General features: G+C 38.4%; 5 protein-coding genes across 7 annotated transcripts; 2 read left to right on the plus strand and 3 right to left on the minus strand.

The window, feature by feature from the left end:
* Positions 1 to 4,031: 4,031 nt before the first annotated feature.
* LOC6557332 lies at positions 4,032 to 5,915 on the minus strand. 2 transcript variants are annotated; one of them, XM_032737938.1, is made up of 2 exons: positions 5,059 to 5,915; positions 4,032 to 4,995 (listed from the first exon to the last, which is right to left on the minus strand). In XM_032737938.1, the coding sequence occupies exon 1, from the start codon at positions 5,843 to 5,845 to the stop codon at positions 5,114 to 5,116; it is 732 nt and encodes a 243-aa protein (XP_032593829.1). In that variant the 5' UTR covers positions 5,846 to 5,915; the 3' UTR covers positions 4,032 to 4,995; positions 5,059 to 5,113. The 2 variants fall into 2 exon arrangements, with proteins under 2 accessions (XP_032593829.1, XP_001984095.1); XM_001984059.3 differs by having other exon boundaries at positions 4,057 to 4,992; positions 5,059 to 5,901.
* Positions 5,916 to 6,310: 395 nt separating this feature from the next.
* LOC6557334 (succinate--CoA ligase [GDP-forming] subunit beta, mitochondrial) lies at positions 6,311 to 8,068 on the minus strand. The gene is made up of 4 exons (XM_001984058.3): positions 7,934 to 8,068; positions 7,697 to 7,841; positions 7,531 to 7,630; positions 6,311 to 7,403 (listed from the first exon to the last, which is right to left on the minus strand). The coding sequence occupies exons 1-4, from the start codon at positions 7,982 to 7,984 to the stop codon at positions 6,437 to 6,439; spliced, it is 1,263 nt and encodes a 420-aa protein (XP_001984094.1). The 5' UTR covers positions 7,985 to 8,068; the 3' UTR covers positions 6,311 to 6,436.
* Positions 8,069 to 8,242: 174 nt separating this feature from the next.
* On the plus strand, positions 8,243 to 9,438 carry LOC6557337 (CAAX prenyl protease 2). Its single transcript, XM_001984057.2, has 2 exons — positions 8,243 to 8,742; positions 8,800 to 9,438. The coding sequence occupies exons 1-2, from the start codon at positions 8,340 to 8,342 to the stop codon at positions 9,303 to 9,305; spliced, it is 909 nt and encodes a 302-aa protein (XP_001984093.1). The 5' UTR covers positions 8,243 to 8,339; the 3' UTR covers positions 9,306 to 9,438.
* A 142-nt stretch (positions 9,439 to 9,580) lies between these two features.
* On the plus strand, positions 9,581 to 11,279 carry LOC6557344 (bladder cancer-associated protein). The gene is made up of 2 exons (XM_032742759.2): positions 9,581 to 9,679; positions 9,868 to 11,279. Exon 2 carries the CDS (start codon positions 9,938 to 9,940, stop codon positions 10,175 to 10,177), a length of 240 nt encoding a protein of 79 aa, XP_032598650.1. The 5' UTR covers positions 9,581 to 9,679; positions 9,868 to 9,937; the 3' UTR covers positions 10,178 to 11,279.
* A 70-nt stretch (positions 11,280 to 11,349) lies between these two features.
* On the minus strand, positions 11,350 to 21,795 carry LOC6557346 (putative uncharacterized protein DDB_G0271606). Of its 2 annotated transcripts, XM_001984055.2 has the most exons (7): positions 21,542 to 21,790; positions 21,179 to 21,289; positions 19,422 to 19,448; positions 18,093 to 18,290; positions 13,472 to 13,713; positions 12,103 to 13,415; positions 11,487 to 12,023 (listed from the first exon to the last, which is right to left on the minus strand). In XM_001984055.2, exons 2-7 carry the CDS (start codon positions 21,272 to 21,274, stop codon positions 12,001 to 12,003), a joined length of 1,899 nt encoding a protein of 632 aa, XP_001984091.1. In that variant the 5' UTR covers positions 21,275 to 21,289; positions 21,542 to 21,790; the 3' UTR covers positions 11,487 to 12,000. The 2 variants fall into 2 exon arrangements, with proteins under 2 accessions (XP_032598649.1, XP_001984091.1); XM_032742758.2 differs by lacking the exon at positions 19,422 to 19,448 and having other exon boundaries at positions 11,350 to 12,023; positions 21,542 to 21,795.
* Positions 21,796 to 27,613: the final 5,818 nt, after the last annotated feature.

Here is a 27,613-nt window from a genome sequence, read left to right on the forward strand (position 1 = left end):
GTACCTACAATAATGAAGAAGATATGTTGGGCATTTCTATGAATATTTATTTATTTATGATTGCTTAAAAAATATATAACAATCGATTTTTGATTTATTCAAATAATCTTGTTAGTCCCGAAGGAATTCTTAAAAATAAGTATAAATTTCAAAATTTATCATCAATGTTAGATAGGACCTTGGTCATATTTATACGAAATTATCTATTTTCGTGTACTTTTTTGAAAATATTATTTATTCAAGTTAAACTAAGTTTTGAAACGAGTTGACAAAAATGTATTAAAAATTCGACTCGCATGACTTCAAAATTTATTTATCTATGCTTCATATGCCAAAATTGTCGCTTCACTCAACTGACTTTATTGATTCAACTTTATTTATATAACAGCTCAGTTGACTGACTTTTGGCATTTCGCTAAAGTGATAGTGCAGGAAATGCAATCAAATGAGAGCAAATAATAATAATAAATATCAATACGAAAAAAAAGACCAGTGGCATTGACGCGTCGCAGAAGCAAAAACAAAGATTAATGCGATCAAAACTAAAACTAAGACAAATGCCAAATTAAATAACATTTCAACTGGCAATTGTTTAGCAGGAGATTGTGATAAATTTGCAGCTAATGTTTCACTTTTATAATTTATGGAAGTTTAGAAGGCGGGCTTTTAAATTTTTACGATTTGTATGGAAATCATTCAATTAGTTGGCCTTAAGCTATTTTGCTTTTATACATTCACAAATAAAACTCAATTAACAGACGCTCGTAAAAGCCGCACTCCAAATCTAGTCAAACAAGCCAATTTTTGTTATTTACTAATCATAAAAATTTAACTTTTCGGCTAGGAGCAGAAAAGTTAACCACATTTTTGTATGCCAATTTCATTTGGTTGTCTTATGTCTTGTCTTATTAGTCAGCCACTTTCTGGCAAAAATCCGACGTGTGCGCCCAAATTTTTATTGCTATGTATATTCTAATTTAGTATAGCAACCAAAAGTGGTTTGAAATTCGTACTCAACAGGTCTATATATGAAGTGTTAACGTCTTTTTACTTTCATAACTCTTCAAATTTCATTCTTGACTGTTGTTCTTAAGTCTGCCAGCTAGTTTTACCTGTATCAAACCAATGAGCCCACGATAATAATATTTTAGCATAAATTTCAAATAAGCTAGATATTTTTTCTCTCATCCAGCATACATTCGCTCAGCACTATTTTTATGTTCCCAATCTTGTTTTCCGGATTGGTGGCTAGTTCATCGCGGTTGAGCAAACCATTTAAATGATAATATCTCTCACTCGCACAGGTTCTATTGTCTGGTAAATATTAGGATCGTATATGTATTCATACTTTTATTACTGATTTCGAGCCTATGTTGGGTCAAGCCTAACATGTTTTGTATCCCGAGCAGTGTGAAGTTCAAGGAACCGGCCGAGTTGTGACATTTTGCTTAAAAAATTAAGATCTTCGGCTCAATATGCAAAGCAAAATAATATATTCACAACAAACATATTGAGACTGAAATTCGTAAATAAAATTCATGTTTACAAATATGAAATAATGTGACTAACTTAATACACTTTGTAAAAACTGAACTCATACGGATTATTTCTGGGCGGTTTGTTTTCCAATTTATTTTGTTCTCAATTTTTTATGAAATTTTCTCGATAATAAGTCGATTCCCATGCAGGTTACATTTAACATATCGATTTATTCTTAGTTTTTTTTATAGTTAATCTTATTCCGAAAATGAAACTTTTCGATTTCAATATTAAGAAAGTCTATTGTGAAATTAACATATTTATAGAAACACACGCAGAAACACGTATAAAATGCTAATCACATAGTTAATTCTGGCTCCTGCAGAGCTGCTCCATTTTATATAAGTTGAATTTGCTTTGTGGCTGCTCATTTTGAAATATGCAAATTTCAAACTATTAAGGTGGTTTTTAAGAGCGAGGAGGCATGCATCATTAATAGCATTTAAATAAACTAAAAAGACGTCAGCGGCGTTTAGGCTAAACACCAATCAGTGCTTTTTTTGTCCTGGTCAAGCTCAAGGTCAGCGGCAAAACCGCATTCAAAATCATTTAGTAGTTATAAAAGGAAACCACTTAAATAAGATCTAATAAACAAGACAAGTTTATCATTTAAGTCGGCATGTGTAGCCATTTTATTGTTCTACATTTTTGAATGACAACAAATATTTTGATTAAGTTTTTAATGTAACACACGGATTTGAAGACCTTCAGTTCAGAAAGTCAGCCCACTCTTCGATATCAATCAATATTTAGAGTTAGGTTAACAAAACAACGAAAGTTTGCGTGACGCAAACAAAAGTCAAAACTAATGTGTTTATCTAAAATCATTTGCGTAATCGAAAGCGCACTCTCGGTTTCTTGAATGCCAAAAACTTTTGTTTTCGATGCGTTCATTCACTTGACACACGTAGCAGTCACAAGAAACCACAAACAATAATTGTATTGAATATTTATCGAGATTTTTTTTTTGGTAATTAATCTCTGTGTTTGGCGCTTGAGAACAGGTCCAAAATGCCATTGTTAATGAAGCTCGGCTTAAAAATTAATTTGCTGACAGGCTGCTGTGCTTATTTGGTTGGTTAGTTGGTCGCGCTGGCCGTCTGTCTGTCTATCCTTTAGTCAAGTTTTTGATGGTTGCAAAAACATTTTATGCAAATGAAAACGAAATATGTTTAAAAAGCTTAAAACTTCCTAAACTTAGATACAAATTAACATAGAATTTATTTATATTCAAGACTGGAGATTGTGTTTAAATTGTTGTGTATGCTCGTTCTTTTTTTTTTTGTTGTTTATATTTATTTATTTGCATTTGAATAAATACATTAAAATTTGTTTAAATCATTTTATTTAGCACACGCTCAAAATCTTCCGCAAAATAATTTATATATTATATAAAATATGTTCAAATTTGTAATTATGACTTGTCTGAAATTAAAATTAGCTTTGCATTCTATGCTCAATTTAAAATTTGTTCTCGCAACTGTCATTTCATGACATTTATGCCGTCATGCGGTTTGTTGAACCCGCCATCCAACGTCGACAACTTGGCAAATGTTCTCACAGCATTTTCAAATCCGCTCCGTTACTTTTTATTAGTATTCTTATTTTGCACTTGTAATCGGATTTATAATATGCTTTACTAACGGCATTTGGGAATTTTTTAAGTGTCTGAGGTCATGCGAAGTGAGTTTTTCTGATTTTTATTTGGAGTGTCATTAAATATTCATAAATATTTGTTCGCTTAGCACATTTTTGTATATATCATCAAGGCTACAAATATATACATATATGTATTTGTATATGTAGTTGAATAGGCTTATCCAATGAGTCAGTCTGTTCGTCCGGCATCCGGTTCGGCAAGTGCTAATCAGATTTGTGGCGAATCTTTCCTTATTTTTGTTTTAATTTAACTTAAATTGCCATCCATCAAATGCCAATAGATATTTTAATGTAGATTGTGATTTTTCACGCTTCAAAAAGTTCATAGCTATTTTTTGACACGTCCTCACGAGTTTCGAAATTAGCTGCCACAAAAGCTGGAGGCTATTTGCAAAGATTGAGCTCGAATGCGTGGGCAACTGACTAAAATCGGTTTCATAATTGATTCGGTAACATTAAGCCTGACGTGCTGACTAATTATGACCAAATAACATTAAAATGTTTCAATTAATTAACTTAAGAACAATATTCAAATCTGAGTTGTTTATCTACCTTGAGCAATTCTAATATCATCAAAAACATGTAGATACATCCAGTGATGGTTGCTACAATTCCCTATGCAATCCGTTGCACATTGCCAAACTTTACACAAATCCAAAGTCTATAAGTAAAGTTGTTTACCCAACAACTCAGCTGAATCTCATGTGAAAACTTTACACAAAGCTCTTTCGGCGACTATTGTTATTGCTTTTGCTGCCTTGAACTCGCATTATAGATACAAAGATAAGTTGGGGCACAGTAATGGAAATGCAAGTGGAAGCGTGTGCATTTCATTTTTTGATTTGTATACAATAAAAAAATCTTTATTATTCGTCGCTTTAGCTAAAAAATCGTTTGTACAAAAAAGTTACACATATTTATGTATATATATTGTATGCATGTAGATATGTAAAAGGTAAAAATGTTTCAATACTTTTGCAATTATGGTACACAATTTGTTAAATAGAGTGTGTTACAGGTTGCAGGTTAGACAAGCACTATAATCATTTGTTATTATATTATTCGAATACAGAAAATGGAATGTCTTAATAATATTGGACGTTATCGATTCGTTTAGCCTATGCTATGGTTCTTTTTTTGGGCATCGAATTTCTTAACTAAGGCACTAGATTAGTAGAAGTTTATGCAATCCAATCGGTAGTCGTCGCAGTGCACTTGCACAGGCAGTATTATAAACTAACAAGAGTTTTATAAAAACTAATCATAAACTACAGCAGAGCTGTCTAAATTAAGGCACGTGTGTATTTTTTAGTATCTGTTGCTAGTTCTAAACGCATGCGACGACCAAATTAATTAATTTAACGGGAGGGTATTGAAAGTGGACGGGGGAAGCCTTGTACGTTAATTGAGCGCAATTTGGTATGCAAATATTGATATACACGCGATAATGATTCATTTGAGTTTCTAGCTTGTAGAATTAAGCTTCATTGATGTGTAGCTGCTGTCGTTGTTACTGTTGTTGAATTGAGATGAAGCATTGCGAATTCTGTCAGTCGTTGCTATTGCGTGCGTGCTGATAAGCTGTAGATTAGATGATTCATAAGTACCAACTGATAGTCTCTTTGGATGATGGTGCGACAATGCGGAAAGCTGTCTGACAATTGCATAAACATTCAACTAGCGGCTCATTTTTTGTATTCGCCAACTAAAACTAAATTTAATTATATGGTGAGAATTTTTCGCAGCACTGTCGTGGGACGGAATGTTTTTAGTGTTGTTGTGATAATTTGTGTACTGCTGCAAGTAAACAGAATTTTTAGATGGAAGGTCATTCTCTGCTGGTATGCCATATATACTTACCGAAAATTATTGTCACTTTGTGGGGGTGGGAGGAGGAAGAATAAGGCAACTAGCGCTAGCCACGCACAAGCTCAAATCGTGTCTGCGACTCCTTAAATTGCAAGCGCTTGCGATGCTGCACATCGGCCTCGGTGAGGAACAGCGTAGCTGCCACCAGTGTCAGCACAGTGCCCAAACATGCGAGCACGAAGGACCAGCCGAACCAATTATTCGCATGCTCCGGCATCCAATCGTTGCGATTACCAAACACAGCAAATACAATCACTGCAATGGCAGCACTGATGCCAGCAGCCAACAAGACATATCCAACGGCACGGATTAGAGTGATGAAATGGCGCTGATCAGGTCCGGCGCAGAGGAAAAACACCAACACACCAATGGCACTGACCAGCATGCCAATGAACGTTAGCGTATAGAAGAACTGTGTGGTTATCATGAAGGCAGGCAGCAGGAATCCTCGAATCTCATCGTAGCCCTTCGTAAATGGGTCATAGACCCAGCGGCAGCCGACAAAAAAACGTCGCTGGCTGTCATCATTCACATCGGGCAGTGAACGGAAACAGTGCACCCAGAGGCCCAGTCTGTCCAGCTTGGCGCCCGTAATGCGATAATCGCTGACCAGCCAACTGGGCGTTGCAAAGGCGATTGCAATGAAGGCGAATGCAAAGATGAAGACGCCAACGCCACAGCTGCCAGCGAGGGTGCGACGCTTCATGTTTACTGTGTTGTGGGGACTGGGTAGATGCTCCTGGGAATCCTCGCGTGCAAAATGAGGCGATTTTTCCATGCTCTATATGATAAATTTAGCAACGTATCTTTCACTTCGAATGTTTGTGTTTCCTGGGCTTAGGGTGTGGACTGCAGAGTTGTATTGAATCGGTTTGAACAAGCTCAATTGAACCAGCGATTCAATGAACTGAATCACGGAGCTAAGTCGCTGATTTTACGGCTAGTTCGTTATTAGAATTCGTTTCTTATTTTTTGACTTAAGTTCTCAATTTAATGCGAATTGATTTAATAAATTTAATTAAAGCTTTTCGTTACCATAAGATACAAGATAAGCATCGAGTACCACTCAAAAATTAAGTTAACAGCAGATTGACTCCAAATAACAGAGCTACCGATAAAACTTAGCTTGGGCCGTCGATAAGGCAGGGCTGCAAGAGATTGCTGTTAATTAACTTCTTGTAGCGCGCAACGTTCACATTTTAAACAAATTCGTTTTTGTTGTATATAGTGATAAATACATATATAAATATACATATATATTGTCTTTAAGTCTTAGAGTAAATAGAGGCCTTTCATGTACAATTTATATGTCATCGACGTTTAAATGCAATGTGCGTCTTGACTGTGCGGGTGCTGCTGTAGTTCAACTTTATAGGGCAGCAACTGCTTTTTTGGCGGCATCATCCAAATCGCAGGCGGTTTGTATGGGCAGGCCCGAGTTCTTCAGAATCTCGCGTGCTTTGGTCACATTGGTGCCCTCCAGACGCACAACCAGCGGCACATTTAGCTTCAGCTTCTTGGACGCCGCCACAATGCCATTGGCAATGGTGGCACAATTAACAATGCCACCAAATACATTCACCAGAATGCCCTTCACCTTCGGATCGGATGTGAGGATTTCAAATGCCTTGGCCACCTGATCCTCCTTAACGCTGCCGCCAACATCCAAGAAATTTGCCGGCTCGCCGCCTCTCAACTTGATGATGTCCATTGTAGCCATGGCGAGACCGGCACCATTTACCAAGCATCCAATGTTGCCATCCATAGCCACATAGTTGAGATTATATTTGTTAGCTTCCACCTCACGGGGATCGGCCTCCTCCTCGGTGACATCCATGGCGAATATGTCCTTCTGCCTGAACTGGGCATTATCATCAAAATTGAGTTTGGCATCTACAGAGATGACTTCGCCGCTATCGGTTTCGGCCAACGGATTAATCTCAATTTGCAGAGCATCCACAGCCTTAAAGAGAGTATAAAGCTTTTGAATCTCATCCGCACAACGCTTTACAGCATCGCCCTTAAACTCCAGAAACCTGGCCACCTCGAGCAGTGTCGCCTCAGGTATAGGTTTGCCAATATCCAGCGGCACAGTCTTTATCTTCTCCGGCGTTTCCTGGGCCACAGCCTCAATGTCCATGCCGCCAGCCGGCGAGGCAATCAGCACGGGTCCATTGTGCTCGCGATCGAGCAGGAAGCAAATATATGTCTCACGGGTAATATTCACACTGCGCGCCACCATCACCTTGTTGACGAGGATGCCCGATTTGGGCGTCTGTTTGGTAATCAGACGATTGCCAATCATCTGTTTGCTCAGAGACAGCACATCTCCCTTGCTGCAAAGTAATTTTCAATGTTTATTTTTATGATTATTATGTATTATTTGTCGTCGTTCGTAGCTCTTATCTCATCTGCGTTATCAATTGAATGAGGTACGAGATATATTTTTGGGCGGCCACTTACTTTGAGGTTATGTGCACGCCTCCCTTGAAGCCATTATCAAAAGTACCTTTGCCGCGCCCGCCCGCCAAGATCTGTGCCTTCACCACATACTCGGGACAATCTGATAAATGATAATTAGCAATAATTTTAGCCAACGATTACATAAAGTTCAAACCGGTTTGATTACCAAATGATTGAACCACTTGCTTATCGCTGCTCGTGTTGTCCAAAACTTTGAACTGTTGTATGGCTACGCCATACTTCTGCAACAGATCCTTCGACTGGAATTCGAGCAAATTTAGATAACGCACCTGCTGCTGCAGCCCCGATGCCTAAAAAAAAACACAGGTAAACAAAACAAAAGGGAGTTTGAGACAAAGGTCAACAACGTTGAACGATAAAGTTGAACATATGTTTAAGAAACCTTATGAATGAGCTGGCGTGTTGTTGTGGCGGCTTTTATTAATAGCGACATGTTGCACTCTAGACTAACACTGAACTATAGGGCAAATTTAATTATTTGAATAGCGTAGCAAATTTTTTTTATTGATATCAATTAATGCGGTTGGTTTAAATAACACAACCAAACGCAGTCGCCGCCACCGTCGATTAACAGAAAAGCACTTATGTTATCAGACGACGTAAGCGCAAACTGAGCAACGTATGCAGCAAAGTGAAACGTCTAGCTAACAGAGTTATGTTAAGTGAGCACTAGCAACGCTAAAAACAGTTTCGCTTATGCTGGGATCGAACCAACAGCTGTTTTTGTATATCTTTTTTTCCGAGAAGAAACATACAAATTTAATGACTAATCTTGTAAGAAGCAATAAATGGACAACATGAGTGAAATGGCTGCTGAAAGCACAACACTGCCACACATGACAGAAGCACTGCCCCAAATTCCAGTGCTGCAATCGGTTGGCTGCAGTTTTGTGTTGGCAGTCATCTATGTGGGCAGCCTCTACGTGTGGAACACCAAACACAATCGCGATCATCCGACGACGATAAAGCGCCGTTTCGCAAGCGTCTCGTGTGTCATGTTGATCGCACCGCTTTTCGTATACTTCTTCTCGTCGCCGGAACTGCTGCAGCAAGAGCCATTCCCCAAGCTGCTCGGCTTTCGCTGGCACGGATTGTGGCAGGCCATTGTGATCCCATATCTGCTGACAGCACTCCTCTATGCGGGTCCCATCTTTGTCAACATGCAGAACGAATCATGGCGCTCGTACTTTGGTATGTCAATTGAAATACTCACAAATCAATCAATATTGTTACAAATCTCACTTTCAGACGTGGACTACTGGCGTGGCTCACTTGGGAATATTATCTGGATACGTAACCATGTGATGGCACCATTGAGTGAGGAATTTGTGTTCCGTGCCTGCATGATGCCACTAATATTGCAGAGCTTCACCCCCCTGACGGCGGTGTTTATAACGCCTCTATTTTTTGGCGTTGCCCATTTGCATCACATCGCCGAGAGACTGAGCCTGGGCGTAAAGCTGAGCGCCGCTTTGATGATCGGTTTGTTCCAGTTCACCTATACGACCCTCTTCGGTTTCTATTCGGCATATCTGTTTGCCCGCACGGGGCATTATATTGCCCCGTTGTTGGCCCACGCGGTGTGCAATCATATGGGATTACCAGATGTGCAAGATCTGTGGCAGCAGGATCTGTGGCGACGCGTAGTTGCCTGCATCTTATATCTGGTGGGACTCGCTAGTTGGATTTATCTGCTGCCCATTGCAACTGAACCGTCTCTTTACGATAATAAGCTTTATTGGAATGTTAAGTAGTCGAAGCAAAGAAATAGAATTAGTCTAATAACTGTTTTGTTGCCATTGTAGTTCATATCACACTTAGCTGACTGTACATTGTGTGTAACTAAGTCTTCCGTTAAGAATAAAGCATTCAACTATTTTTACAGCACATTAAAATCGCTTTAAATTTAGCAGTCCTCTTGTCCAGCAGCAGTGTTGCTATCACACAACTATCGATAATAAAATATTCACGATATGTGCGTAGGTCTGGTTGCGATAACGATAGCTGTGGACATATGTGTAAAATGATTTGAGAAATTTAGAAGCATGGGCGATGTGTGATAACATTAAAACACACAACAAACTGACTCTGAAATTAGCAACGATCGACGCAGAGAGCTGGGCTTGAGGTAAGTGTCACAAACAAAATTAAGAAAAAGGAAGGGGAAACATTTCTGGGTAAACAACAATAGAGGAGACAGCAACAAATGCGACAACGTCAAATACAACAAGAACGGCACAGAAATACTGCTGACGTCTCGCTCTTTCCAGGACAAAACGATTATCGGAATTATAGATACAATTTCTGTTCTTGCAGCTGCAACAAGAAAACCCAACAACAACAATAAGCGGACACGTCAACAACACGCACAAATCAACAAAAAATAATGTATTGCCTGCAATGTTTACTGCCAGTGCTGCTGATACCGAAGCCCACTAATCCAGCTCTGATGGAGACGCATGTCATGTTTATAGTTCTCTACTTGATTGGCTTCTTTCTGGAGAGGAAGCCATGCACAATCTGTAGCCTGGTCTTTCTCACGGCTGTCTCGCTGATCTGCTACAGCGGCGTCGGCAACTGCATCTTCTGGGGTAACTGTGAGGGTCATCTCTGCGAGAACGGTTAAGACCACAAATACGGAATACAGAAGTGATAAATATAAATTTCGTTCGCGTTGCTACAGCTTTATACAATATATACACAATTTGCATTATTAACAAACCAACAAATAATTAGTGATAAAACTGAGTGAGTTAACAAGAAGCAAGAGCTGAAGCGATTTGCTTCTTGCACTGCTGCCAGTAAGTGAAAAATAAATAAATACGACGAAGGAAACTTAAACTGCATCTGCCCCACTTGGATAACCAAAAGAATAGAAAGAAATCAACTCCATCCCAACGCGATCGATAGATATCCCGTTTCAACTGCTGCTGGTACTTCACAATGTATTTTAATGTTTAATTTAGCTAAAAATTTACGCACAAACTCCCCAAAATTATAATCGAAACTGTTTATTAGGCTTAGGGACGAATCTAGTTTTTACCACAAGCGCCACAAAAGCAAAATAAAAATGTATTGTAAATTTCTGGTTATGAGAGGCGAGGTACCACGTCAATGCAAACTTTCTATTACGTTTAGTCATATGTTATTTAAATAAACTAACTGTATAAAAAATGGAAGTAAATACTGTGCTGTGCGTCCTTGCTGCGCCAATGGACGTTGATATCGGTTGTTTCCCCGTCTTGTGCACATGCAAATTGTACATAAATACACAAACACCCATATACACATGCATACAGATTTACATCATTGATTGATATATATATATAAAGTGTAAAGAAAATAATCAGATACAAGTTGTTCGATTTTATGTTACGAATTGCAATTCGTAAACCTAATTTAAGACAACAAATTCAATTCAATTTGTTAAACACGAGATTTAATATATTATAATAATAATAATACAACTAAACAAACGTACCGAAAAGTAACGAACCGAAAATGATGTTTAAAACTTTATATACAATCAAATCAATTAAAACAATTTAATGACGCTATAGCTATCGAGTTGGTTTTGATCTTAAGTTCAAGTAGTAATCATCATCACAGGTCTGGTTGCCGTTAGATGCGCTAAGAGACTTTGGAATGTCGACAACTCAATATTATTGTAAGTGTTGTGCTGTCTAATCGTTGATAAGGCAATAATTTCCATTCTAATATGTTATGATGTTCCCCATTGGCTCGTGAGGACATGTCCCTAATCAGAATTCTCGATTCTAAGGCAAACATCTTTTAAAGTTAATTTCCAATTATCCACAATTTTATTCGCTTCAAAATGTATGTATATAAAAAAATGTACAATTTGTTGGTTTTGTTTTCATTTGTTTTTAACTTACTAAAAGCTACAAAAAAGTATTAAAAATAAAATACAATAATTTATGTACAAATTTCATCGGATTTATTTGTGAAAAAGAGGCGAAAAGAAAAACAAATTAAAACTGTAGACAAATATTTATAAAAAAAAAAAATACACATACGATTTCTCTTTTGCTTAATTTTTTGAAATAACACAAACGTCAAAGGACCGATTGGAATGTTATACATACAATATTTATACGAAAATATACAAATACATATACAAATAGTAGATATAGGGTTAAGAGATACAGTGGGAAGCATACACAGAGATTTCTTGGGGCCAAAACACAAAAATTTCTAACAATTGACGGTCTTCATTTTATTTACTTCTTTTTTTTTTGTTGCTTTTTTTTGGCGTTTTGGGGCTGCTACACATGCAAATATGCAATTAATTTTTGAGATGTTCTTTTTTAATTTCGATGGAATCGAGCAACGGATGACGCTAAACAGTTACAATTTGATTTGTAGAAACAATACGACAACCAGATCCGATTCGCAGAGCAGCAATCACAGGCGTGTTGTTGTTGTTACTTAAACGGAACGAGGCTGGACGACTGAAAGACAGAGAGAGGGAGAGAGTGGGTAAAAATTATAGGTATATTGGTGGATTGGTAATTGGTATTTGCTGCTTACAGTGTGGTCGCTGCGACTCCTCGGAGACGGCGCCGCCCTCGGCTGGCTGCATCATGGGCACTGGGATGCGCACAGGCTGTGCCAGACTGCGTCCAAAGAACATGCGGTTGACTGGCACGGCTTGTGCGGACTGATCGGGCATGGGTGGTGTCATTGTGTCGCGTGGCTGCTCTGGCAGCGGCTGCAGGATCAAGCGCTGAATCTGCATATGAGGCAATTGCTCCTCCTGCTGCTGCTCACTGGATTCCTGATCACGCTGCTGTTGCGGCTGCTCCGGTTGCTGCACTGGCTGCTGCTCCCGCTGCTGTTGCTGGTTCGAGGACTGAGTTTCTGTGGTGGTCGACTGCTCGCCAGATGGCATGGCCGTCTCAGAGTGTTGCTCCTCCTCCTCGCTGGAGTTGGCGCTGTTGTTCTCATTGGAGTCGGCTCCCTCCCCGGCGGTAAAGCGGTGCATTTGGCCGGCGAAGCTATTCATGGCCATACGTTGAATGTTGCGCAGATCGTCAGCGGTGATTCCAACGCTTTCCAAAGCCATGCCCAGTGGCATATGCTGGATCTGGATCTGGGGCATATCGCGTGGAGCCATCTCGCGTGGAGCCATCTCGCGTTGACCCATCTCGCGCTGGGCCATCTCGCGTTGGGCCATCTCGCGCTGAGCCATCTCGCGCTGAGCCATCTCGCGTTGGGCCATCTCGCGCTGCAGCAACTCACGTGGAGGCATGTCGCGTTGAGGCATCTCTGGCTGGTGCTGAGCGGGCCTGGGAATATCGTTGGGCATGTCGAAGGTGGGGCGGAAGGGCAGCTGATGCATGTGAATGCGCACGGTCTGTATCTGGGGCTGATGTGGCTGCTCCTCCATGCGTGGAGCCTGCATCACCTGTGGCGGCATTGGTGGACGCATGGGCAGATGCTGGAATGGAGGAGGCAGTTGGCGAAGGATGATGGATGGATGACCCTGCTGGGGCAACTGCTGTTGCATCGCTGGCGGCATCATGCGCTGTGGCATATGGGTCAGTGGCATCTGGTCGGGTATGCGTCCAAATGGCATTGGCACACGCTGCAGTGGTATGAACATGGGATGCATTGATTCAGTATCCTCTTCCGAATCGTCCTCCTCCTCACGCTGACGCTTCGCCTCCTTCTCCTCCTTATCTTCGCCGCCATCGCAGAAAATAGAAATGCGCTCGCCGGTAATGCGTGCCTTCTTCGGATCGGTGGTCAGATTGACGCCAAAAGGCAGCGCCACAGTCTTCGAGGGCGAATCGACAATCTCCTCGGCATGCTTGCGCTCCACCACGCAGTTCATGCGGGATCTAATAAGGTCACAGATTAGTTACGGTTACAGTTAAAGAGATTGGTTGTGCTTTACTTCTTGTTGTTGCGCAGAATGGCAGCAGCCAGATCGCTCAAGTCCAGCTCGAGCGGCATCTTGCCAGGGAACTTTTGCATCTCCTCGGTCTCATCGCTGTCCGAATAGGAGTTGTCGTGATCGTTGACGTCTTCGTTCTTTGACACTGTCTTCTTTTCAGCAAGTGTCTCATCGTGGTCTAGATTTTGCAAATCCTCACCGGCTTCTGATTTGCCCAGCAAAGCTTCAGCTCTTGGTAGTTCCTGTAAATGCCAAAAAAGTTATGCAAATTTAGACCAGGAAAAAAGATAATCTTTGCAACACAATACAAACATTTATTTTTATTTATGTCGATTCTAAAGTCATTCGCAATAATATTTATTCTCTGCATTTCCTACAGTATAACAAGTTCTCAAATTTAGTCTACTATTCTCCATGACCACAAAGCTACAGAATTTAGAGAATTTCAAGGTTTTCTAGCATATCTCATGTATTTCATTTGACAAGGAAATGTATTTGACGTATTTTTTTTGTATTGTGTGTATGTGTTTGAATCCACTTAAAATGGTTTGGGCCAACAGGCACGTAGTGGCAATATAGTATTCTACATACTACAGTGACTGCAATTGTTATGTTCCACTAACAATGAGCAGTTATCGTCAGAAGATGTGACCCCAACCTACATGTATAAACAAATCGACGTCAGACGCAACTGTGACTGAAACTAAAAGTAAAATGCCATAAAATTAAGCTTTCTGTTGTTGTTGTTGTTGTTGTTTTTGGACAAAACACATATTACATAAGCGGACACACACACACACACATATATATAAGCCGCCCAAATTGTGCGTCTGTGTGTGAGTGTGTTTCGAGCCGTGCTTTGTGCTTGTGGCTAAGCATACTTTACGCCACATCAAAAAAAAAAAAAAAGAAAACCGAAAACAAAACAAAACAAAACTCACACACAAAAGCAAAATTTAAATAATTTGTTGAACAAAACAACAAAAAAAAAATGGAAGAAAAAAAACCTCATTAATTCAATGCGACTCTGTTGTTGCCGCTGATGATGATTGATAGTGGAGCCAAGTGGATTTGGTGGTGGTAGGGTAAGGTGAAGGCGTACGTCGAGTACCTGCCCAGGGGCAGATCGCCCATCAAGTGATGTGGCCAGAAAAATAATGTTAAATACTATATGTCGTATCCGGTAACTTATGATGGGTTTGATGTGCGACGCTTTCGGTTCTGTTTGCTTGTTTTGTCAAATGACATTCGACCATAACTTGAGGGAGCTAATTGGACAGCTGCAATTGCAATTTGAATTTAGATAACGACTGCTCAAGTCAATCGCATTACCACATTTCCTATGAAAATGCCACTTAGCTGCTCTCCACTATTAGGAATCTTCTTGTTATGTCATCTGTACACTAGAAAGACTCATTAGCGCTTAATGAGACGACATATTATACATCCCAGAAATCGTTGCTTTTTAAAAGACGCAAAAGCTTTTATACTTACACAGCTGTTTTAATGCACAGAGAATGGAATGACGTTCTCATTAACTTGACTAAATTGTTCGCTATTCGAGTGAATCATTCTTGTAATCAGAACAATACTGAGACACTTTCGTACAATAAGATAAAAACATAATCTTAAACATGATTTATTTTTCACTGTAAGTCTGTGTGCCTCATGTGCTCACTTTAGCAAATATGTGTGTGACACATAATTACTTTTCGTATGAAATAAAATGTAAAAATTTCACTACAAAAATGAGCAACTGAAACTAAAAACAGAGCCAACCAATACCAGTTTGACAGCACTCGAATCCAAGTCAGCAAGTCGCTGTTCCAGTTCCACTTAGCCTCCACCCTGCGGCGCCATCACTTCGTCAATTGCTAAGTATAAACTTTGGTTTACAGCTCAATTGTCTATTGTATGTGTATGCGTGTGTTTGTTTATTTGTTTTCAGTGTATTATTTCTGATGAATTTCAAGGCCAAGCAGCACAGATAACTTATACACAATACACTAGACTACACAGCACAGAGAACGGTTTGCGAAACAAACTTATTTACTTGGCTTTAAACAACAAACTAGACACGTAGGCCCCATCAAAAGATGACAATTAAATGATTACAAATTGAATGCGACTGCGTGCAATTACTTTTTTGTACGAGTGTCTGTCGATTAAACCTATTTTTAGCATTGACGCAAGTGTTGGCTTTGCAAAATTGAAATTCTACAGGCGCCAAATTTCCTTTACGAAAATGCCAATCATTATTAAAATTTTCATCAGGCACACATCTGCTCAAAGTGTTTGGCAAATTTGCACAACAACAGCCGCATAAATTATAATTCATCTCTTTCCAGGTGTGTGTATGTGTGTGTATATTGGCATTACATAATCGTCAGTTGGGGCCATAAGTTTTGGCTTTGTTTGCGTGCCCAAAACGAAAGACTTGAGCGCGCAACTTGCCTTAAATGGCAAACAGTCAACGCGTCTTCGACTGCGTCGTTTGCTTATATATACGTTTATATGTGTGTGTTGACTGCTTACAAGTCTGTCTGTATGTCTGCCTGTCTGTCTGTTTGTGGTACGGTGCCAAGCGGCGCCAGCCGGCAAGAAGTGACAGCCAATGCATTATGGCTGCTGCTGCTGCGGCTGCTGCAACTGATGATCTCTGGCATTTTGCCGCGCCCACGCCCGCTGCTCCGCGCTTCAGCGGACTACTATATATATTTATATATATGTGTGTGTGTGTGTGTGTAAATCTGGTTTTTGTATTGTTGTTGCAACATGCAACATTGCAGTTGCTCTCTGTTGCTGTGTTGCTGTGTTGCTCTGCGGCTGCTGTGTTCCGTTTGCTGCTTTCACTTTGTATGCCATTTGATTTGCAATTGTTAGTTTTGTTGCCACTGATGATTATGTCGCAAGCTGCCAAAGCTCCCAGAGCACCCGTCTCCCGTCTCCCATCTCCCATCACCACCAGCTGTCCCAGCTCCATTCCATTTTGGTGTCCAGTTAAGCGTCAAATTATGGGAATTTCGCTTGATTGAATTTTTCATTGCAACGCCGCAAACTTTACATAAGCCAACAATGCGTTTTATAGAGAGTTTGATTTTTGTTTCGAGTTGAATAACCTGCTCCAATTGGCAGCATCATCTGTTGAATGCAACTCGTGTTGTTGTCTGTGTCTGTGTCTGTGTTTGTATTTTTGTATTATCATCATTAAATTTAATTGCTGCTGCATTTAATTAGTTTTATTGTTTGTTATGGGTACTTTCATTGCACGATAATTGAATATTGATGATGCGGCATAATTTCGTATGCAAATGTTCAAATAATAAAAAAATACAGTTACGAGTTATACAAATTATGGATAGACAACTTAAAAAAAATCTCTATCTTTATATGTGCATACGTTTGACGTCGGCTACAGTTGAATTATAAACGCTATTCAATTTGAATTATGTGGCATGTAACAAAACTGCGCCGTCATCAAGTTAATAGCAAATAGTTGCCTCTATATACCTGACCCATGTCTAACATTTTAGCATACATACATAGCATGTGGTTGTTATGGTGAGGCTATAATGGATTTAATGCGCTATTTGGTTACATGGAGTGAAATTTCTCAAGGAAGCACGCAACACGCTAATTGAATTTGCACTTATACAATTTTTACGAATATGAATACGAATATGAATATGAATATGAATATGTGAATGCACAATGAGTGCCCAATACTTGGTGTGCATTCAATTGACTTAATTGTGCATGCAAGTTGGCAAATATTACGATATACTACATACATATATATTAAGTATGTATATATACAGCTTGTAACTCTCTAGACATCAGTTATATTGTTTTGCGCTGACAGCAAAGGTTAAAGTTTATACCCTATTGATATTCCATCAGCCGTTGATCTATATCTATTTGATTTATAACTCTATGCAGCTATTGTTTGAGTCTAACAGGTAGCCCTTTACATATATACATATCTGTATATATTATATCTCGCTAGACTCTGTAAACCTTCACACTCTGAGGGCAATGAAATAGCCTCAAACGAGAAATAGTCTAAATACAAATATTTATTAAAAAACATGCATTTTTATCTACTTTCCAGCATTTGTGTTTGGATTATTTCTTATTAATTTTGTACAATTTCATGTATCATCATATTTATTTACAAACATCTGTATTTGGATCATATTTCGCTTGGGTTATTCCAAGTCATTAACTTTAGCAATAAATATGCGGGTAAACAGCAGCTGCTAGTGCATGTCATATATATATATGTATATATATATATATATATATATATATATAGGGAATTATCAGTAAACACGCATCAAACTGGCAATCTATTGGTGTAGGCAGTGCGGACATTTTCCGGTAATTATCATTAATTTAAAATAATAATTCGAGTGTTGCGGCTAATCGACGACTCTAAAATGCTGTGGCATGCGCAACGAACGATGCAAAAAGCAATAATGACCATATCAAATTGTAGGCATTACCTAACTTTATAAGTTGTACTTTGACTCTATAGCTCCCTTTCCCCCTTTCCCTTCTCTCTTATCTCTATTTCTTATCTAAGGTGTGCATTGAGGCGTGCAACAATCGCCAGACTTACCTTGTTCACCTGCTGCAGCGTTTCTAGCATTAGCTCCTTCTCCAGTACCGAATCTAGCGCCTGCACCTGATCACAGGATGCCCTGGCCTGCACATAGGACAAGGCCAAGAGGAAGGAGCCCAGGATGAAGGAGGAGGCGATAATGGTGAAAGCGGCGATTTTGGCGATTTTCACCGAATTCGCCTGACGCTTGTACGCCTGCAAGCAACAACAAATTTTAGATTAGTTTCAGTTTTTTTTTTGTATTTTTTCATTTTTCATTTTAATATTAACTTAAAGTAAAAGTGTTACGTGCTCTTTTGGTGTTGACCTTTCGAGCGAGTAAAAGCGTTTTTTGACCTTGCAATCAAGCCAAGTCTTTGACTTTGTGGCTTAAAAAAACTGCAGTACAAGGTGCAAACTACAAACAGAAAGGTTAAAGAGTTGAGTGTTAATGTAAAATATATATATATACAGTTACAATATTATTATAAGAAAAAGATTTAAGTTTCGACTGAATCAGCTATTGAGGCAGCTGGCATTGCCCAATGTATCCAATTTACCAAGTTGTTAACTGAGTTGGCCATCTGTAACTGGAACTGATTAGATAATTCAGCAATGTGGCTCTGTTTTATTATGCAAAATATTCAGTTAAGTGCTTTGACAAATATTGTTATTGTAGGTGCCAAAAGTGACAACTTCATGTCAAAAATATAGGTTGAGATATATTTTTTGGTCAAAAACAAACCAAACTACCACATATATATAACTATATAAAGTAACTTGCATAAGAGGAAATGCCAAACTACTAAAAAAGACGACCGCAAAAATGTAAGGAAATGAAATGCCAACAGAGCAGTGCCGAAAAAAAAGAAACAGGCAAAATACTAAGGAGAGTTTTAACGCCTTTTCAAAGTCTTTGCTGTATTGTGGGTGTGGGCGCAGTCAGTCAGGTGAGGCACACACACAGCTGTGTGTGTGTGTGTGTGTGTGTGCAGCGAAATGTGCAATTTTACACCTTTAGATTGCTATAGTGATGTGCTACGTGCTCATTTTTTAGTTGTTTTCAAATGCAATTGCGAAAGTGAGTCGAAGTCATCAGCAGCAGACATCGTGTGTAAAAAAATGAAGTGTGGCAAAGTGAAGTGAAGTGATGTTGTTGTTTTTTTGGCGAATGTTAGACGAAGCTACATGCAACAACAACAAAAACAACAATAGAAACAACATTAAAAAAAAAACAGCTGTCGCTTGTTACTGCTGTTGAGTTTTTTGTTGTTATTGTTGTTGGCTCATTATTTATGTAGTTGGTGTTTTTTGTGCAGTTGAAGACAAAAGACTTGAACGACAAACCTGATGATTAAAGTGAAAAAATCCCAGCTGTGGTTTACATATTTGTTGTTGTTGGTTTTTTATGTGTAGTGCGAGGGGGAAAAAATACATATATATATATTTTTTATTTTATTATTATTTTGGTGATTGTCAATCGCGTTTTCGATTTGCATTCACAATTTTTGGTTGAAGTGTGTAAAAGAAAAACGATTTTTGTGGTTGTTGGACAAAGGCATAGACACACACACACATAACATGGGGAGAAAAACAAAAAAAATAAAAGGTTAATGAGTTGGTTGCATGAGGGTTTCAAATGGCTTTTAAAGTAAAGTGACGGTGAAAGCTGGTCGTCTACGTAAATTATTTTGAAGGCTGTCCCAAGAGATGAGACGCGTAATTTAATAGTCATCAGCAAATCAATAACTTGAAAACTAGTTGAACTTGTTTTGAATCCATCATTAGGTCTAATAATAATGAGCAAGAAAGTTCAGCTCAAGCTCAACTAACATGTATTATTTTGCAAATACACTGGAAAAAAAGACAGACGTCTTGTTTTAGTCTTTAACCTTGGCATCAATCAAATAAGCATGTTAGATAACTGCCAGCTTTCACTGTAAGGGGCACCCTGTAAGTGGGTTGGCCGCTTGGCATTTGCTGAGTGGTGCTACACAAAATGCAATTTATGGCTGCTGATGCGGATGTTCAAATGCAAAAAATGGGTACAAAAAAAATGCAAAATGCAAATGCATTATTTATGCAAATTTCAAATCAATTGCGGCCCACATAGTGCACTACACATACGTATATATATATATATAGTTCTTCAAGCTCGAGACCAGTGCAATAATTGCGCCAGTTTCAGCTGCTGCTGCTGTTGCTGCTGCTGCTGCTGCTGTTGCTGCTGCTGCTGCCTGATGTCATTTGTTGCTTGTTTTTTGTTTGTGTTTATCATTATGAAGTTTTGTATTTACAGTCGTGACTTTTGTATTAGATCTCAAATTTGGTATTCAACTGGTTTTCTATTTGCCCGCTGCTGCGGCTGCTGCTGCTGCAAATGGGAACGAATCTATTCACACTTTGCCGAGAATTGTGCGCTGTACCTATTTGGTTAATGGCAGGCAGCCCTCTGTCTGTATGGGGTGATTTTATTTCTGTAGTTTTCAAATGTCAACGGTGCAACACACACACAAACATACAATTGTCAAAGCCGTGCATGCTGCATGCAATTCGCAATGGTCTTGTAATCATAATAATAATTTTAAAAAAATGCATTAAAATTATCCGCAGCCAAATTGCTTATGCATGCAGTTTGCAGAGGCCATGTCGAAACGTCGTCGAGGACTTCGTTAGTGAAACTGATCACGTTTGCAGCTGCGTGCAGAGAGACAGGCAAAAACAAACAGACAAACAGACTGGCAGAGAGGCAGACAAAAATACAAAAGATGCAGGCAGCGACATATTGCGCATACGCATAGTCTGCCCGCAACGGATGTGCTGGCCAGCTGAGTTGACCCTGGCATTTTTTTAATTGCTACCTGCTAATCTGCAGCTGGGCTTGGGCCAGCAGGTAACGCTTGGATCGCTGCTGACCTGCTTGTCGCTTATATAAAGTTGGCGCAAATAATTGCGAGAGGTAAATGACAAATGGACATTGTAATTAGTTGCGCCATTCAACAATGACAAACAGACGCATTAAACGCAATCGACCAAATATACATATAAATGTGACCATTGTTGATTGTCTTAGTTATTAGTTAATTGCGTAGTTTACTACTCACCGGTGGCGGTTCGCTGGCGGTGCTGTAGACCTCGCTAGCCGCATAGTCGGGCTTCAGTTGCACGGTAGCCATCGATACGTTATCCTTCTCGGTCATCTATGTTATTATGCACTATAAGATAAATACATATACATACATATATAAATGACTTGATTTTTCATTCACATTCTTCTCCTTGAAATCATTGATTGATTTCTTGGAATTATACATTCTGTACACAGTTCGACCATTTTTCATGCACTTTCGAAAACGTTACTTGTTCATTAATTAATGCATACATATTGCAAAAATTTCACTTTTATGACATTTGTATTGGTTTTTTTCTTTTTTTTCTTATTTTTTGCATTCGACTTCTTCACTTACATTGAAACTTATATGTGTTGTTTTTTTTTTAACAGAAACGCCGTTCAGTAACGAAAAAGTAAAAGGAGCTCTATTTAATTTGACTTTTTTGCTTGCTTGTTGCGCTTAGTAGTGTTTTAACCGTTTTGGTTGCTTTGTGCGGTTTTTTTTAAAAAGTTGTCTGACCAACTTTTCAGAGGTCCGCCAGGTGGATAACGAAAATAATACGTCTTTATTGTACGACTGCCACTCGCCGTCTGAGGCCTCAAACGCGTTTCGTTTCAGATTTTTCTACCAGATTTAAAACTTTTTTCGTCTGCCAGCGTCGACTGCCAGCGCCGCTCACACACACATACGCAAACACACACACACAAAAGACAACCCCATACACGATCGACGATCGGCGGCAGCGGCTGAAAAAAAGCGAACGAGAAACGAATAAAAATAAGAGTAAAACGCTACACAAATAGCATTGACAATCGCATGTCTGTGTGTGTGTATGCGTGTGTGTGTGTGTGAGCCCGTGTGATTGTGTGCTTTGCAGTCGAGCTTGACTGCAAGCTTAAAAGCTTTCGGGTGCGGTTTGTTGACTTACCAAAGCAGCTACGCAGCACTTTATATATATATGTATAAATATATATATATTTTTCTTTTTCTTCGTCTTTTCTAATTGCCTGTACAGTCTTTTCCATTCGTTATGGAGTTGGTTCTTATATATATTGTGATGAATTCCCACATTCCGAGTATTTGCACATTTATCATAGACCATAGCAATTGCGATTACAAATCTAAAATCAGCAATCACAATAATATTACATTTAGTATTACACACAGTTCTCGTACTTATTAATGTTAATAAAAAGATTATCATTCATATAAATAATTGACAGCTGCCTTGCGGACTTATGCAACTGTAGCTAAAGTACAAAAAATAATTCTAATTTGAACACATAGCTTTTAAATTACAAAGAACAGATAACTTCACATTCCGATTTTATAAACTATCAGTAGTTGTAATTATTTGCGAAGTAACAAGCAAAATGTTAAGACCTACGAGTGATAACTGAAAAAGCATTGTTCGAAACTCAAAAGATAACGTTAAATTTGTATTGAATTTGTATATTCAAGTCAAAAATGCTCATTATTAAATTGTAAACATGCATCAAGTTTATAAAACTGATTATAAGCTTGATCAGGTAATCTACTCCCATTTAGTTTATCAGGAAACTGCGCACAGACAAACGTACACACATCCTATCGACTGATTAGAGATTCCTCTATGCTGTCAGATCGAGCAAGATTCTGAGAAAAATTGAATTTAATCATTGCAGCTGTTCATTTTTAATATACCATAAAAATAATACAAAAAAGATTAGCAACTGCTTGGCCTTATATATGTAAAGAGAAGAGGAAGTGCATGGGTAATGTGTATAAAAAGTGAATTTATTGATAATCGAAGTAAAAATGTTCTTGGAGAGTCCGATCTTTTGCCAATAATCATTCCACATTGTAACAATTTTAAGAATTGATTACATCATCAGAAGGGTTTGGTTTATAAAAAGTATAAATAACAGTGTATATATTACGTGTATTATAGATTATAGTTACATAAATATACAAACAATGAACTGAAATACGGCTTACTTTTCTCATGTTGAAAGATTGTTGAACAACCTGATTCTGAATCAAACTTAGCACAAGCTAATAAAAACTGTGGTTCAAAGGCTCATAGTACTTATTGAAATGATCGTTCTATATTGCATATATTATATATGTCATCTGAACTGCATCGGATGACATGCTCGACTTGTAGCGCAGCGTAAAGCTCGGCAAGCAGCAAATTAAAGGTGCCCAACACACTCGCACATACATAAATTAAAACTCAGATATCGTAAAACTCGCTGCGGCTTAGATTTGTTGTGGACGTCGGCGTCGGCGTCGCTGTCAACGGCGGCGTCAGCGTTGCGTCGCTGCTACACTGCAATGGTCGTTGTTCAAGTCGCCTTTGTGGCAGCTGTCTTTGTTGCTGCTCTTGTTGCTGACGTTGTTGTTGTTGCACCACTCAAACTTGTTGCTGCTTACGAAAAACAAAAACTTTTCGCTTTTGCTGTAGTACAGATTTTGTTTTTGTTGCTGTTTCTTTTTTCGTTTTCTGTGCCGCTCAAATAATTGCAGTGGCCACAGAAAATCATTGCACTCTGCAGTACACACAGATAATTTTATATATTTATATATATTTATATATATATATATATATATAAATAGCGTATAGTTTGTTGGCGGCCTGGGCTCATCTTGATTGCTTTAGCAGCTGCCGCTGTGCGCTGCCGGCTTTGCTTTGTCCATTTAACCTCAGAGTCACTTGAGCTGAAATCCAAATTTGTTTGGTTCAGCAGCACTACAGCAAATCTGTGTATGAAATGATTTAGTAATAATACATATATGATTACAGAGGTGCATAATCTGAGCTGATAAAAACGCAGTGGCCTGCAAATGAATTGTAGAAGCAAATAACATTGCTTATACGCCACGTTGCAAATATCATTGGAGTGTATCAAATCCCGTGTCCGAATCATTAACCAATATCATTTTTCATGTCTGTATACGAATGACTCTCATATAACCGCTCAAATTAGTCGCTACCTTTTGATTATTATTATTATTATTATTCCTTTTATAAGCCATCACAACAACAGTGGAAGTTTTTTATTTATATTTTTTGTATTTGCTTATATATATTGTTTATATTGTTGCTTTATTTTTATGGTTTTTGATTTTGTTTTCTGGTGTTCGTAATTTTTCGGTGATTGGCGCTGGCATCGCCAACGACTTTGTATAATCTCTGCGTCTATTATTTAATTCTTATAAATGGTATACGTATTCAAACGCATCCGCAGTTGGGTCAGGGGGGATAGGTAGTATTAGGGGGGATGGAGGGTGGACGCGGTGAGCTCGAGAGTTGTTTTATGATCGCTTTACTAATGCTTTGTATCATGCTAGACGCTCGTTTATTAGCAACATCTCAATGACCTAATGCCCGCACCGGCGTTTGACAGATTTCATTATGCAATCTTCAGTTTATTTATGTTTCTGTTTTTATTATTGTAATTACATAATTGTTATGTTTGAAATGTCACAAGCCAACGAACGCAGTCGCCGCACAAATTTCAGTCAGCCTCAGCTCGCCATTGAGTGATTAGTTATTAAATTTCTTTTTTAGGTCTTATGCTTATGCAATCAGGTGGCCAATGCCCACTGCCCAATGTACGACGGCAACGGCGACGCCGACGCCGACGCAAAGCAGCGATCACCCGCCCCATTCCCAGTTCATTAAACGTCTCCACTTGGACATTACGGCATCCTCCAGCGTTTTGGAGTCGCTGTCAGAGCTCCACTAATTGCCAGCTTCAAAGTTAGCATGACTTTCGTTTGTTTTCATTTTCAGGGCTTTGTTTGTTTCATTTTCGTTCCCAGATTCAAAAGGTGGATTTGCTGATTTGCATATAATTCGGCGCATAGCTGAAATGCCCAATTAATTAAAGATAATTCCCAATGAGAAACCAAAAATCTTGCACCAACTAAGTAATCCAATTGCAGGCTTCTCCAATTAAATTACCATGATAAGCAAACGATTTTAATTATAGAAAAATTACGTAATATATTTAATCGTTGCACCTTAGATATTTCAGCTCTTAAATACAAATTTCTCATCGTTCAATTAAACAAAAATAAATTTGATTTTTGCAGAGATCTTAATTAAGTTTCTGGGATTTTGTTTGTCTCACCAAATGGCGCACTATCTTAATTATTTAACCTGTGTGAACTAAGCGCTTTGCGGGAATTACCACTTCAAAAGTCACTTTTCTGGTTTCATCGCTCATCCACTTAAATATTAATCTAGCAATATGAGAGAGCAAGGTTAAAGTTTTAGAACTAAGAGCAGTTCTAACAAAATTTGGCCCATGTTACCTCAAAAATGTTGTTGTATATTCTACTATAATATATTAGGACTCTGATCAAAACAGAAATAAATTAAATTAATTTGAGACTAACTCTTTAATAGCTGGAGAAATTTATATCTATATGTATATTAAAACTATAGAATATATAACTAAATGTTTTTAATTAGCGTTGAGGTAAATTTTCGCTGAATTCTCTGACCTGTCACTGATGCAAATCTTATCTCTTATATCTTATCTGTTTATATGCATATGGCATACCCATTATAAATTGTCTACTGCGCAATTGATTGCAAAAATAAATGTGGGATTTATTTGATATTCAAAATTGTTAACCATTAAAGGCGCCTACAAATTACATTTTTCTCATTTTATTGTGGTGCTTTTTTCCTGATTATTTTTACTGTAATTTTATCTACGCTAAGCAAACCTGACTAGGGAGCTGACGGTACCAAGCAACGACTTGGCACCAATGCCGGCTTAGGCGCATGTCTGGGAATTAAGCAGCGGCAACAAAAGGAAAACAAAAGCGCTTTGCTGCTCAACAGGGAGCGGTGAAAGATACTAGCATATGTATTCATGTACTCATTCACATATGCACTATGCAAACACAGATACATAGTTATAACTAAGCACAGATGTGTATATAAAATCTCATAAATATTAACAACATCGGCGGCAAAAAAAAAGCAATGTTTTTATTTGTAGTCATTAGATGCTGTTCAGCGGCGTCGCCATTTTGATTTCGGTTAAAATTAGCTAATAATAAAAAAAAGAGGTAAAAACAAAAATAAAAAAGGTAAACAAGCAGAGGAAAAAAACAAACTCTACGTAAAAAAAAAAATCAACAATTTTTTGTCATGCGACGTCTGAACAATAATACATATTTATTTATAGTTTGAGACGAATTTGTAATGCTCTACTCAAGGAATAACAACGAAAACGAATCTGTAACTAATGCACTTCATTTTTAGAATTTCTCTTCACGTTTCGTTATTATTATTTTTGTTTTGCTTTTAAAATTCCATTTCAAATCTGTAATATTGTGTCGGGCATAACAAATATAATTACATTCATAGTTATTTTACAGATAGAATTGATGCTTTGGTGTTAAAAATTAGAATTAGTTTTAAGTGACTGTACACTGTTCGGGGATTTTGTATTATACTGCGCAGATCTAAGGGGTATTCCCGTAAAAACAATGTAGCGTGTGCCACTTTCGTAAGCAAACAATATTTTTTGCCATGATTGATACCTTTTTTCTTTTTTGAAAGAAAAAATCACGATGTGGTACTTCTGTTGTGACTTGGTAATTATAGTGTAGATCCCTTCTTTCCAAATTATCTATTTCTTTCACTGGCCACAGGTATACAATAGTTCGCAGTTTGTCATCGAACAAAAACAATTGGTTTGAACAGGTTTTTGTTTGTTAAGTGATTCAACAGCATGAAAGATAATTCCTCCTGCTCCGACACTTCAAGAAGATGCTATCTGCGTTTAGCACCTCACAAATATAACACTTACGCCAGCCCCTCACACCAGCGCTCCCTTGATGTGTTGCTCCAAGGGGTTCTCAGTGTGCATGTGATGAAAGCATGAGCAAATGCATTTAATCAATTTGGACTGGAACAAAAGCAGAGCGAGACCGTTAATTGCTGTTAGAGATCTACTATTATATCTACGTGTAGATCCGCAAATTAGTGATGGTTTTATTGTGAGCAGTGAAATTTACTTGCGCACATTGTAAATATAATAACCATTATGTTATTGTATATAAATGCCAATTGGCATTAGTTTTGAATGTATTTTTTTTTTTATTTTAAGTGATTAACACCATCCGTTCTGCCAAGCCCATTTGGCTGTTTTCTAGTTCAAGCCCCCTCGAGTTGTTCGGCTCGGCTCTTCGTGCTGAATGTCAATGACTTGCTGTTGGTTGGTTGGTGGAGTTGTTGCTGGAGCTGTAGCTGGAGGCAGTGGCATTTGCAGTGTTCATTTGTCAACAACAACAACAACAACAGCAACAACAAGCAACTACAACACCAACAACAGCAACAATGTCGCCCTCAATGCCCATGCAGCGTTGCGCTTTTAATGCTTTTGTGTTATTATTTGCTAAGCAGATCATAAATAATCG

The sequence above is a fragment of the Drosophila grimshawi genome, unplaced genomic scaffold (assembly GCF_018153295.1).
Source record: "Drosophila grimshawi isolate 15287-2541.00 unplaced genomic scaffold, ASM1815329v1 contig_44, whole genome shotgun sequence".
NCBI lineage: Eukaryota > Metazoa > Arthropoda > Insecta > Diptera > Drosophilidae > Drosophila > Drosophila grimshawi.

What these genes read in the sequence shown, in the direction of transcription:
- LOC6557337 (XM_001984057.2), top strand. Translation starts at nt 8,340, where the DNA reads ATGGACAACATGAGTGAAATGGCTGCTGAAAGCACAACACTGCCACAC. An exon ending in ATCATGGCGCTCGTACTTTG is followed by an intron (nt 8,743 to 8,799) that starts GTATGTCAATTG and finishes TCTCACTTTCAG; the next exon opens with ACGTGGACTACTGGCGTGGC.
- LOC6557332 (XM_032737938.1), bottom strand. Translation starts at nt 5,845, where the DNA reads ATGGAAAAATCGCCTCATTTTGCACGCGAGGATTCCCAGGAGCATCTA.
- LOC6557334 (XM_001984058.3), bottom strand. Translation starts at nt 7,984, where the DNA reads ATGTCGCTATTAATAAAAGCCGCCACAACAACACGCCAGCTCATTCAT. An exon ending in GCAAGTGGTTCAATCATTTG is followed by an intron (nt 7,631 to 7,696) that starts GTAATCAAACCG and finishes ATCATTTATCAG; the next exon opens with ATTGTCCCGAGTATGTGGTG. An exon ending in GGCGTGCACATAACCTCAAA is followed by an intron (nt 7,404 to 7,530) that starts GTAAGTGGCCGC and finishes ATTACTTTGCAG; the next exon opens with CAAGGGAGATGTGCTGTCTC.
- LOC6557346 (XM_001984055.2), bottom strand. Translation starts at nt 21,274, where the DNA reads ATGACCGAGAAGGATAACGTATCGATGGCTACCGTGCAACTGAAGCCC. An exon ending in CGCTGCAGCAGGTGAACAAG is followed by an intron (nt 13,714 to 18,092) that starts GTAAGTCTGGCG and finishes TGGCATTTACAG; the next exon opens with GAACTACCAAGAGCTGAAGC. An exon ending in GGAGTCGCAGCGACCACACT is followed by an intron (nt 12,024 to 12,102) that starts GTAAGCAGCAAA and finishes TCTGTCTTTCAG; the next exon opens with TCGTCCAGCCTCGTTCCGTT.
- LOC6557344 (XM_032742759.2), top strand. Translation starts at nt 9,938, where the DNA reads ATGTATTGCCTGCAATGTTTACTGCCAGTGCTGCTGATACCGAAGCCC.